Genomic DNA, 13,552 nt, shown 5'->3' with positions numbered 1-13,552 from the left:
GTGGAGATGTACGTCAGCGCGTTGAAGCACATTGCCAATCGATGCGATTTCAGTGATATATGTGATAGCCTAGTCCGTGACCGTTTATCTATGGTGCCCGCAATGATAAATTACGTGACGAGTTACTGCGGGATGCTGAGCTTACTCTAGAGACTGCTGAAAACCGCTGTCACATTGCTGAAATGGCTGACGCTCATACAAATGTTTTAGGGCACTCTGCTGGTCGTGAATTTAATGTTGCCGGCATGTCTTATCAAATCTCTCGCCGTTCACCTCAAGTGCCCGGCAACTCTATCGTGAGACTAATAGACAATTGTTTTAACTGTGGGGGTTCCCATGCTGCTGCTCACGACCCTTGCCCTGTGTATAGAAAATTATGTCAATTTTATAACAAACTGAATCATTTCTTCAGATGCTGTCGTTCGCGTGGCAACAGATTTCAAACAAGGCAATCCGTTAATTCACTTGGCCATAAGAACTTACTCTCGGAATGCTCTCGACCAGCTCCCACGGATTTGCAGGCTGCTAGCAAAGGTTTTGACATCGATGTGCATTCCTTGTCTGATTTAATGCACAAACAACTAGACCCCAAAGTCGCTTTGCTCGTTAATGGCAAGAACTTTTATCTGAAAGTTGACACGGGGGCCAGTTGTAACGTGACTTGTCTAGCTGTGTTCAAAAAGTTACGATAAACAGAGACTGTCTCTCCTACGGCTGCCTCCCTTCTCCCATTTGCAGCAGGTCCAGTGCACCCATCGGTCAAGTTGAGCTACGCTGCTGTCTTAACTCACGTGTCTACAACCTATGTCGTTCGTGAAGATGTGCCGTCTCTGCTGGGTGCCAACCCATGTCACGATCTAGGGCTTGTCTCTTTCAGCCCTTCTGTTTGTCATCGGACTACAACCTGTGACTTTAGTCAACAAATCCTGACACAATATAAAACTTTGTTTGACAACAAGCTGGGCAGGTTGCCTGTTAAATACACAATTACTATTAACCCTGAGGTAATTCCAGTTGTCCGTCCAGTTCACAAGATTCCCCATGCTATGTGGGACCGTGTTCAAAGTGAACTCAACAGAATGGTGTCCCTCGGAGTGATTGCTCCCGTCGCTGACCCCTCGGATTGGGTTTCCACCATGTTCGTGGCAACAAAGAAGAATAAGGATGAAATATGGATTTGTATCAATCCTAAGGACTAAACACAGCCATTAAACAACCTCACTATCCCATGCGCACTGTGAACGATATTACAGTGCAGTTGGCTGAGGCAACTGTATTCACTGTTCTAGATGCCAAGAGTTCATTCTGGCAGATTTTGCTGGAACACAACCTCCAACCTTCAGCACACCGTTCGGGCGTTACAGATTTCTTTGCATGCCCTTTGGCATAAGCTCTGCAAGTGAAGTATTGCAACAAGCTATGGAGCAGTTGTTTGCAGGTTACCCATGCTCCATTGTCATGGATGACATCCTCGTTGCTGGACGAACTGTCAAAGAACACAATGCCAATCTGACAAAGGTCCTGGATCGCGCCAAGGCCATCAACCTCAAGCTAAACCCTACAAAATGCAAATTCAGTCTCCCTGTGAGATGAAATACATAGGCCATGTGTTCACTAAGGATGGCCTAAAAACTGATTCGGCGAAAACCAGTGCCATCAACGAGCCCACAGATGTGCTCGGTCTGCAGAGATTCCTTGGCATGGTGAACTACTTGAGCAAATTTATTTCGGACCGTCCCCATTACGCCAGCTTGCACACAAAGACACTGCTTGGACCTGGCATGAGCAACAGCAGAAGGCGTTTGACACTCTTAATCAGCAGATGTCTTGCGCTCCTACTCTCGCTTATTTTGATCCTAAACGACCAGTCACACTGACTTGTGACGCTTCACAACACGGACTGGGCGCAACATGTCTTCAAAATGATGGTAGCGGCAATAAGCCTGTTGCCTATGCCTCACGCACCATGCCTGACACAGAACAACACTATGCCCAAATGGAGAAAGAGCTGTTGGCGGCTGTTTTCGCCTGCAAGAAATTTAATGACTTTATCTTCGGACATACGGTCACGAATGAAACTGACCACCAACCTCTGGTTAGCATCTTCAACAAACCGATTCAGACCTCTCCAGCCCGCCTACAGTGGATGTTGCTGCAGCTTCAAAAATACCACATTGCTCTGACCTACGAATGTGGCAAGGACATGCACCCAGCCGACACTCTCTCGTATGCTCCCCGGAAGACCAATGAGGGTCCGTCCTCGCCGGATGATGACTTTATCATAATGACTGTGTCTTTTGGAGGAGGATGGAGGAGGACTGGCCTAAATGTTGTGCCATCCACCACAGTGACGAATGCTGTGCTGGATGTTTGTGTTAATTTTTTTTATTGTGTATTGTGTGTGTTCTTTATCATTGTACCGCTGCTGGCAAATTCATTTTCACTTGCACTTTATATGCAATGTGACGAATAAAACCGTATTGCATTGTATTGCATTTGAGTCCCTCGTCCTGTGTGGAGGATTTGGTTGCCCACACTGCTGCTGACAGCACTTTACGGCCACTCGCCTCCGTCATTACAACGTTCCGCTGCCAGTTCGGCCTTTCTTTGCCGCCCGCGATGAGCTAGTGCTACAGGATGGCATTATTGTAAAAGGACACAAGGCTGTGGGCCCTGTTTCACTGCACAGCAAGTATTTTGATGCTGTCCATGCAGGGCACCCAGGCACTGAAGCCACCATCCTACGGGCAAGAAACATGTTTTACTGGCCTGGCACCTCATCAACAAAAGCAACCACTTCTTCCACATCCGGCTCCTGCCCTCCCGTGGTCTACAGTGGCAACCGACATATTTGATTGGCATGGCAAGCAGTACCTGGTACTTGTCGATTCTTATTCTGGATGGTTTGACATTGATTTTCTTAGCAGCCCCACTTCTGGCGGGGTAGTTTCGAAGCTTGCTCGCCATTTTACAGACCACAGAGCTCCGTGCATCCTGTTATCTGATAACGGCAGTCAATTTACCAGTCAACACTTCAAGGAGTTTGCTGCACGCTGAGATTTTCGCCACATCACCACCAGCTCTGAATATCCACAGTCGAATGGACTGGCTGAGCGGGCTGTCAAAAGTGCCAAACAGCTCAAGGAACGTTCATACAGAGCTAATTCCGACGTGTTCCTGGATCTACTCAACTTACGCAACTTCTCCCGTGACTCCATTTTGGGTTCACCTGCTCAACGTTTATTGTCGAGGCAGACCCGAGCCACGGTGCCTGTGGCGGATCGGGCATTGATCCCACAGGTAGTTCCACCATCGGAATTCCAGTCCGGGTGGTATGACAAAACAAGTAGGCTGCTGCCACCATTAACCAAGGGGCAGGTGGTTCGTTTGCAGACTGACAAAGGCCATGACCATATTGATGTAATTTCTGGAACTGCTTCAGTTCTGAGCCACGCTCTCATCTGGTCGTTGCCGATGGCAGCCCCTACAGGCGTAACGGACAACGTATCCTGTCTGTGAATGAGCCGACTCCACCTCCGTATTATCCAGACCGTACAAGTGTACTGTCGTCCGCCTACACCAGCACAATAACCCGCTTCAGCAACGGCTGCTTTCCCAGTGGTGACGCCCCCTCCACCTGCGCTGCAGTCCCATGTTTCCCCACCGGGAATGCTGGTTCAGTCTCCGTCACCCATGAAGCCACCGGCTCTATCCACAGTGGGGAAAAACGGAGATGGTCTCTATAGCACACTGGTCGTGCTGGTTGTGTTTGCAAGCCCACCGTGAAGTACCCGGGCTATGTTTGACTTTCCTGCAGCGTATTATCAATTGTTATGCTTGCCTTATTTAGTCAATGGTTTTGTACTGACATTGAATTCTTTAAGAGGGAGGATGTAGATCAGTGTCACTCATGTTATGAGTCATACTGTGTAGCCACGCCCACTAGTTTAACAGAAAGCTTCTCTGCCCTTGTGTGCTAAGATGAAGTTACCTGTGCTGTAATGCTAATAAACGCTTTGGATCTTAATCACAGTGCGTGTTATTTAAGTTATTCCAACAGCAGAAGCTCAACACAACCCTCTCATGTGCCTGTCCAAATGTCTTGAAGAGAAGTCTGAAGAAGGGCCTTGACCCTGAAACATCACCCATTTCTTCTCTCCAGAGATGCTGCCTGTCCCGCTGAGTTACTCCAGCTTTTTGTGTATCAAATGTCTTTTACTTGTTGCTATAGTACCTGCCTCAACTACCTCTTCTGGCAGCTCATTCCATATGCCCACCACTGTGAAACAGTACAGAAACAGGCCCTTCGGCCCAGCTTGTCCATGCCGACCACCATGTCCCATCTATACTAGTCCCATCTGCCCGGTTTGGCCCATATCCCTCTAAACCTTTCCTATCCATGTAGAAATATAGAAACATAGAAAATAGGTGCAGGAGTAGGCCATTCGGCCCTTCGCGCCTGCACCACCATTCAATATGATCATGGCTGATCATCCAACTCGGTATCCCATCCCTGCCTTCTCTCCATACCCCCTGATCCCTTTAGCCACAAGGGCCACATCTAACTCCCTCTTAAATATAGCCAATGAACTGGCCTCAACTACCTTCTGTGGCAGAGAATTCCACAGATTCACCACTCTCTGTGTAAAATATGATTTTCTCATCTCGGGCCTAAAAGACTTCCCTCTTATCCTTAAACTGTGACCCCTAGTTCTGGACTTCCCCAACATCGGGAATAATCTTCCTGCATCTAGCCTGTCCAACCTCTTAAGACCTCCCCAAATGTCCTTTAAAAGTACCTGCCTCATCAACCTCCTCTGGCAGCTCGTTTCATACATCCACCCCACTAAATGTTGCCCCATCGCGTTCCGATTCAATCTTTCCCCCCTCACCTTAAACCCACGAGCTTTGGTTCTAGATTCCCCCACTCTGGGGAAAAGACTGTGCACTTAGTTCTCTGTACCCCTCATGATTTCATACACCTCCACTAGATCACCCCTCATCCTCCTGTGCTCCAAGGAATAGGGACCTAGCCTGCCCAACCTCTCCCTGCAGCTCAGTCCAGGCAACATCCCCTTAAACTCTGGAGTTGAACGCTGGAAGCAGCAGAGAAGGCAAATTAGCAGCAGCACCTCAGGATGATAAATGTGGATGTTGGCGTCTTAGGTATTTGATGTATTGGTGCTGTCCGTGAAGAATATATTACATTTACAATTGAGAAAGTATTCAGTGTAATTACATCTTTAATTAGTCCTTTCCATGGATCATTGTTTATAAACAATGATGTATCTATCCACTCTTTTATTCTTAATGAACAATCGCGTTCAACATTGGGTGTACTTCCATTTTATCACATTAGCTTCTGCCATGTCATTATGCAAAAATGATGCAGATTTGGACTAAATTCTTGCTAAATGCATCCTCTGTGTATTGGATCACACCTCTGTCTCCATCGCTGTTGCAGATGATGGGGAGGGAGCCAAACGATGGAGCAATGTATGCAGAGGACAGTTCATGTTTTCACCCTGCTCTGTCTGTGTCTCTGGTTCTGTCTCTCTCATTGCTCCCCCCCCTCCCCCGCTCTTTCTCCCCCCCCATCTTTCTCCCCCCATCTCTCTCTCTCTCTCCCCCCCCCCCCCCTTCCCATAACCTCCCTCCCTCTCCCCCTCCCCCTCCCCCCTGTGGATGGCGCATTAAGGCAAATTCCTTGTTTGTTCCTCTCCCCTCCCTTTCCTTCTCTCCCCTCCTTCCTCCTCTCTCCCCCCTCTCCCCCTCTCACCCCCCCTCCCCCCCTCCCCTCCTCCCCCCCCCTCTCCCCCTCTCCCCCTCTCACTGTCTCTCTCTCCCCCCCTCTCTCGCTCTCCCCCTCCCGCTCTCCTCACACTCTGTCTTGCGCGCTCTTTCTCTTTCTTTCCCCTCTCTCTCTTTCTCTCCCCCGCTCAGGAATGCTGGAGTGAGGAGTGGGTGTGAGGGGACTCCAATCTCCTTTCCGTAAACCCCCTCCCTGCCCACCACGCTGGGTGCTGGGAGCAACTACTCGCTGGCAGACATGATAGTGGCGTTTAAGAGGCTCTTGTGCAGGCAGATAAGAGTTGGCCTTGGCATCATGTTGGGCATGGACATTGTGGGCCGAAGGGCCTGTCCCTGTGCTGTACTACTCTGTGGGGTTGGTGAGGGCCGGATACTGTAGAGGGAGTGACGTTTGCAGTGTGAGGTTCGGCTGTTCTGGTGTCCGCCCTGTGGGACCGTCCACTCTCCCCTGTAACCCTCTCTCTCTCGTCCCCTCCTCCCCCTCCCACATCCCTCTGTCTGCCCCACCCCCACCCTCACCATCTCCGTCCCTCCAACTGCCTCCTCAAACATCACCCGGTGCCGTATTTTGATTAACCTTAATACCTGCCCTTCTCTCGCCCCCTCTCCCTCTCTCCCCCTCTCTCTCCCCTCTCCTCCCCCTCTCTCTCCCCCTCTCCCTCTCTTCCTCCCTCCCTCCCTCCCCCTCCCTCCTCTCTCTCCTCTCTCCCCTCTCCCCCCTCCCCCTCTCCCCCCCTCCTCCCTCTCCCCCCCCCTCATCCCCCCCTCCTCCCTCCCCCTCCTCCCCTCCCTCCCCCCCCTCCCTCTCCCCCCCCCTCTCCCCCTCTCCCTCACTCTCCCCTCTCCCCTCTCCCTCTCTCTCTCCTCTCCCTCTCTCTCTCCCCCTCTCTCCCTCCCACCCCTCTCTCTCTCCCCCTCCCTCCCCCTCTCCCTCTCTCTCCTCCCTCTCCTTCTCTCTCCCTCTCTCTCTCCTCCTCTCCCTCTGTCTCTCTCTCTCCCCCTCCCCTCTCTCTCTCCCCCTCCCTCTTTCTCCCCCTCTCTCTCCCCCTCTCTCTCCCCCTCTCTCCCCCTCTCTCTCTCTCTCCCTCCCCCTCCCCCCCCCTCCCTCCCTCTCTCTCCCTCTTTCCCCCCCCCCCCTCCCCCTCTCCCTCCCCCCCCTCCCCTCCCCTCCCCCTCTCCCCTCCCCCTCTCCCTCCTCTCCCCCTCCCTCCCTCTCTCTCCCTCTCTCCTCCTCCCCCTCTCCCTCCCCCCCCCTCTCCCTCCCTCCCCCTCTCTCCTCCTCTCCCCCTCTCCTCTCCCCTCCTCCTCCCCTCTCTCTCTCCCCTCTCTCTCCCCCCTATCTCCTTCCCCCTCTCCCTCCACCCTCCCCCCTCTCTCCCTCCCCTCTCTCCCCCCCTATCCCTCCCCTCTCTCTCCCCACCTTCTCTCTCCTCCAGCGGGTGTTCCCTTCCTCATGATGGCAGAGCTCTTCATGCAGTCCCACCGACCGGCCGCGTACATTGTTGGAGGTTCCCTCAACTGGCTCTCCAACTTCACCATTGGTTTTGTCTTCCCGTTTTTACAGGTGTGTATGGGCGTGTCGGGCTGTGACACAGGGCAGCACACGGTCCGTGGCCCACGCGTGACCTGGCCATGGTCACGTGTTGGGTACGGCACTGTTACATGCTTTAACATCCCATGCTAACCAAGTTGACATATTGGGCTCGACCCATTTCCTACATTTCGCCCATATCCCTCTAATCGCTTCCTCTCCATGGACCCGTCCCAATGTATTTTAAACATTGTGATTGTATCCACTTCTATAGCTTCCTCTTGCAGCTTGTTCCAGATACGGACTGCCCGCTGAGTGGAAAAAAGGTGCCCCCTGAGATCCCCCTTAAATCTCGCACATCCCTCGCACCTTATGCCTGCGCTCTCTAGTTTTAGAATGCTCTACCCTGGGGAATAGACTGTGAGTGTTCACTTTATCCGTGCCCCTCATGATCTTGTACACCTCAGTAAGGTCACACCCCCCCCCCCCCCCAGCCTCCTACGTCTACAGAGGAAAAACTCCCAGCCTATCCAACCTCTCCCTGTAACTCAGGCCATGACTAGCACATTGAACCGTGTTGAAGAACGGAGAGATCTGGGAGCCTCTCTGGTTCACGGTTCCCTGTACGTGGCGAGTCAGGTGGACAGGGGGGTGAAGAAGGCGTTAGGCACGCTCGCCTTCATTGTGAAGGGTGTTGAGGACAGATGTTGGGACATCATGATGCAACTGTACAAGTCGTCAGTGAGACCACACCTGGAGTTCTGTATGCACTTCTGGTCAACCCTTTACAGTGATTTAAGTTGGAAAGGGCGCAGAAGAGATTTACTAGGGTGTTAGCTGGACCCACAGACGCGTTCTAGGGAGAGGTTTGATAGGACATGTGTCTTGCTCCTTCTAATGACACAGAATTCCACAGGATCATAACCTCAGACTTAAAGGACGTTCTTTTAGGAAAGAGATGAGGAGACATTCCCTTAGTCAGAGGGTGGTGAATGTGGAATCTTTGCCACAGAAGGCTGTGGAGGCCCGTCAGTGGATATTTTTAAGGCAGAGATAGATAGATTCTTGATTAGTACAGGTGTGGGAGGTCATGGTGAGTAGGCAGAAGAATGGGGTGAGGAGGGAGAGATAGATCAGCCATGATTGAATGGCGGAGTAGACTTGATCCAATTCTACTCCTATTCCTTATGACCTTATGATTATACTTCTAGAGTTCCATTTATAATATATACAGGTGTGTAGGTGTTTTTTAGTTCATTTTTAGTTTTAGTTTAGCGAAACAGCATGAAACAGGCACTTGGGCACAAAGTCCACACCGACCATCGATCTCCCGTTCACACTAGTTCGATGTAATCCCACTTTCTCATTCATTCCCTACACACACGGGGCAATTTCGAGGCCAGATTATGTTCATAAATTCGTGTTATAGGAACAGAATTAGGCTATTCGGCCCTTCAATCCATTCTGCCATTCAATCAATCTGAGTATAGAAGTTGGGATGTAATGTTAAAATTGTACAAGGCATTGGTGAGACCAAATCTGGAGTATGGTGTACAATTTTGGTCGCCCAATTATAGGAAGGATGTCAACAAAATAGAAGGAGTACAGAGGAGATTTACTAGAATGTTGGCTGGGTTTCAGCAACTAAGTTACTGAGAAAGGTTGAATAAGTTAGGTTTTTATTCTTTGGAGCGCAGAAGGTTAAGGGGGGGGCTTGATAGAGGTTTTTAAAATGATGAGAGGGATAGACAGAGTTGACGTGGATAAGCTTTTCCCATTGAGAGTAGGGAAGATTCAAACAAGAGGACATGATTTCAGAATTAAGGGACAAACGTTTAGGGGTAACATGAGGGGGAACTTCTTTACTCAGAGTGGTAGCGGTGTGGAATGAGCTTCCAGTGGAAGTGGTGGAGACAGGTTCGATTTTATCATTTAAAAATAAATTGGATAGGTATATGGATGGGAAAGGAATGGAGGGTTATGGTCTGAGCGCAGTTCCGTGTCTACATCTACATAATTATATCTGGTTACACTGTTTTGTTACACTGTTTTGTTACATTATTTGTTGCTCCCTGTGGTCTGATGTGTTTTATGCTCTCAACCCACATACCCTCCCCCCACCCCCCTCCCACAGCACACTGCTCCCTCAATACTACCCCTCCCACAGTGTGGCACTCACCCAGTTCCTCACCCCCCCCTCAGTCCCACCCCTCCTCAGTCCCACCCTTCCTCAGTCCCACCCCCCCCCATCAGTCCCCACCCCCCTCAGTCCCACCCCCCCCCTCAGTCCCACCCCCCTCCTCAGTCCCACCCCCTCCCCTCAGTCCTACTTTCCCCATCAGTCCCACCCCCCTCCTCAGTCCCACCCCCTATCAGCCCCACCCTACCTCAGTCCCACCCCCCCCCCCCCCCCACCCCCAATCAGAGTGGTGAACCTCTGGAATTCTCTGCCACAGAAGGTAGTTGAGGCCAGTTCATTGGCTATGTTTAAGAGGGAGTGAGATGTGGCCCTTGTGGCTAAAGGGATCAGGGGGTATGGAGAGAAGGCAGGTACAGGATACTGAGTTGGATGATCAGCCATGATCATATCGAATGGCGGTGCAGGCTCGAAGGGCCGAATGGCCTACTCCTGCACCTATTTTCTATGTTTGTATCAGTCCCACCCCTCCCTCAGTCCCGCCCCTGACCCAGCTCCCCCTCTGTGTTGCAGATGTCGGCGGGTGCCTACTGCTACCTGGTCTTCTGCGGGATCTGCTGGCTCGTCTCTATCTACGTGTATGTGGTCATTCCTGAAACCAAGAACAAGACCTTCGTGGAGATCAGCCACATGTTCTCCCCCAAACTCCCCGCCATGTCTAAGTGTTCTCCCAACGAGCTGCAGCTGAAGAGGTTCAATGGATACGGAACAATGGAATCTAGTTCTTCACTTGTCGAGAGTTCCATGTTTTTCTAGCAAGCGGCGTCCGCGGGCAGATTGGACGCACTGTGACAGGTCACATCTGCTGTTCTGTTTCGTGTCGTTGAGGTGTTCATTTCATAAGGTCATAAGCAATAGGAGCAGAATTAGGCCATGGCTGACCGATCTCTCTCCCTCATAGCTCGGCCCGCATGAACCAACCAGACCTGCTGGTTGCTGGACACTTTAATTCTCCTTCCAATTCCTACATAGACCTTACTGCCCTCAGTCTCCTCCATTGTCAGAGTGAGGCTAACCCTAAATTGGAGGAACAGCACCTCATATTCCGCTTGGGCAGCTTACAGCCCAGTGATATGAATCTTGATTTCTCTCACTTCAGGTAGCCCCAGTATCCCCTCTCTCTCTATCCCTCCCCCACCCAAGTCTCACTAGCTTCTCATTTTCACCCTAAAAACAGCCCGTTTCCTTTCTCACCGTTATTTTTTTTTTGCATATCTTTCATTCATTGTTCTTCATCTCTCGACATCACCTCTATATCTCTCCTTTCCCTTATCCTTAACCAGTCTGAAGAAGGGTCTCGACCCGAAACATCACCCATTCCTTCCCTCCAGATTTGCTGCATGTCCCGCTCAGTTACTCCAGCTTTTTGTGTCTATCTTTGGTTTAAACCAGCATCTGCAGTTCCTTCTTGCATATCTCTCCCTCATAACCCCACTCTCCTGCCTTCTCCCCATAACTCCTGGCACCCGTACTAATCAAGAATCTATCTATCTCTGCCTTAAAAAAAACCTATTGGCTTTGCCTCCACAGCCTTGTGTGGCAAAGAATTCCACAGATTCACCACCCTCTGACTAAAGAAATTCATTCTTATCTCCTTCCTAAAGGAACGTCCTTTAATTCTGAGGCTCTGACCTCAAGTCCTAGACTCTCTCACTCGTGGAAACATCCTCTCCACATCCACTCTATCCAAGTCTTTCACTACTCGGTACGTTTCAATGAGGTCCCCCCTCAATGAAACGTAATTTTGACAAGACCCCCCTCGCTTTCTTCCCCAACCATTGATTCAATTATTCAATTTAAGGATTCAAATATACTGTATTATCACATGTACCTAGGTACAGTGAAATGCTTTGTTAGGTAAATTCATATACAGACCTCACCCAGGCAGTACACAAGAGTTGTCACGTTTCTGGCACCGACATGGTTACAAGAGTTCTCCACCGCCCTGTCCACCAGACTCGCCACGTTTAGCGCACCTGGAGACACAGATCTCTCTCTCTGCCGTACAGCTGTGCGAGCTGTTTAATGCTTGGACAATCCAGAGGTGTTGGAAGCTTCTCAATAAATGCAAGGCTTTTGCTTTTACTTTTACATAAAGGATTTTTGGAGTTTTAACAAAATATTGTTGTGTTTATTTCAATGAAATACTTCTGAAGGAAGTTATCGAGGGATTGTCACGATTCCCTCATCGTGCCAATCCCTCGATAGGACATTATTAATTGTCATTGTCAGTGTCCAGTGTCAGGACTGTCTTATGAAGAAAGACTGGATAGACTTGGTTTATACTCTCTAGAATTTAGGAGATTGAGAGGGGATCTTGATAGAATAAATACAAAATTCTTAAGGGGTTGGGGGGGGATGGGGGAAGATTGGTCCCGATGGGGAAGTCAGGACCAAGGGGTCACAGCTTAAGTTTAAGGGGAACATCCTTTAAAACCGAGATGAGGAGAGCTTTTGTCACACAGAGAGTGGTGAATCTGTGGAACTCTCTGCCACAGAGGGTAGTTGAGGCCAGTTCATTGGCTATATTTAAGAGGGAGTTAGATGTGGCCCTTGTGGCTAAGGGGATCAGAGGGTATGGAGAGAAGGCAGGTACGGGATACTGAGTTGGATGATCAAGAATGATCATATTGAATGGCGGTGCAGGCTCGAAGGGATGAATGGCCTCTACTCCTGCACCTAATTTCTAATGTTTTGTTTCTATGTTTCTACTGATTTGCCAGAGACTCTCCAAGCCTCCGACACGAAACGTCACCCACCCATGTTCTCCAGAGATGTTGCCTGGCCCGCTGAGTTACGCCAGCACTTTGATCTTTGATACACACCAGAGTCATTGTTTCAGTGGTGCTGGAGAGACCAGGGATGTTCTCCTTCGAGCAAGGACAGGAGGAGGCGACATCAGGGACAGGTTTGGACAGGGACAGGGAGAGAGTCCACCTTCAGGCTCAATGGAAAAAAGACACAGAGTGCTACCCAGAGCAGGGGACTCGAGGCCAAGAGAACATAAATTTTTAAGGCGAGAGGGTTAAGATTTAATACAAATCTAAGGGGCGATATTTTCACACAGTTGAGTTTAGTTTGATGTCATGTGTGCCGAGGTACAGTGAAAAGCTTTTGAGGCGTGCTAACCAGTCAGCGGAAAGACAATACATGATTATAATGGAACCATCCACAGTGCGTTAATACTTAAACCAGCAACTGCAGTTCCTTCCTGCACTTAGGCCAAAACCAGGGCAAATGGGACTTGGTCGGCATGGACGAGTTGGGCCGAAGGGCCCGTTTCCACGCTGTGTGGGTTACGATCTAATTTGCAATCTGCTTGAAGCACTGGCATTTTAACTTGTCCTGCAAGCCTAGTCTTCACTTCCTTTGTGTGTTGTGTCCTATTATATGGGCAGTTGAGTTTAATGGGGATTGAAAGAGAAACTCCATTTAAAGACTCTTATTTTTTTTTTTGCTAAGCCAACAGTATATTCACGCAGTAAATTAAAAAAATGAATCACAGGCGCTCTCTGTTCTCCCAAACCACTCATGTTGTCAGACCCTGTGTTGTCTTCATCTGTATCACCTTAATTTAGTGTTAATTATGTTCCTCATTTGCAGAGAACATGCATTAGTGCCTCGCCGAGGGAATTAGCAGTGTACGGAACCTATACCGAGAGACAGGCAGGCCCATTAGTAAACACACAACGCATAGGGTCGCAGGCAGAAATAGCATTAACCAGGTATTTCAGCGGCGGATAATCACATTGAACAATAAGCTGGCTTCTAGGTGAAGCTCCATCAACCACCCACCCCTCCCCCCTCTCTCTCATTCCCCTCCTCCTGCTCCCGTCCAACAAGGCAGAGAATCCATCTGCGATCCGTGGCCTGCTGCTAAGTAATGTGGGGATGAGCGAGGGAATGGGTAATTGCTGCCTGCGTGTTTTTCTATTTCGGAGAGAGGGCTGACGGGGCAGATTAGGTATCACCAGCGGGCCCGCCTTCACCAGCAGCCGCGGCTGAGAGAGAGA

At 50.0% G+C, this 13,552-nt stretch overlaps 1 protein-coding gene across 1 annotated transcript in view; it reads left to right on the top strand.

Moving 5' to 3' along the window:
* The window catches only part of LOC129704179 (solute carrier family 2, facilitated glucose transporter member 5-like), a 28,844-nt gene extending 17,237 nt beyond the window's left edge, over positions 1-11,607 (top strand). The window contains exons 9-10 of the mRNA XM_055647107.1: positions 7,248-7,375; positions 10,053-11,607. Of these exons, the coding sequence (XP_055503082.1) occupies positions 7,248-7,375; positions 10,053-10,295 (371 nt within the window). The 3' untranslated portion in view covers positions 10,296-11,607. The remainder of the gene's footprint in view (positions 1-7,247; positions 7,376-10,052) is intronic.
* Positions 11,608-13,552: the final 1,945 nt, after the last annotated feature.

This window comes from Leucoraja erinacea, chromosome 15 (genome assembly GCF_028641065.1).
Source record: "Leucoraja erinacea ecotype New England chromosome 15, Leri_hhj_1, whole genome shotgun sequence".
Lineage (NCBI taxonomy): Eukaryota > Metazoa > Chordata > Chondrichthyes > Rajiformes > Rajidae > Leucoraja > Leucoraja erinaceus.
This window is presented reverse-complemented; position numbering and strand designations above follow the sequence as displayed.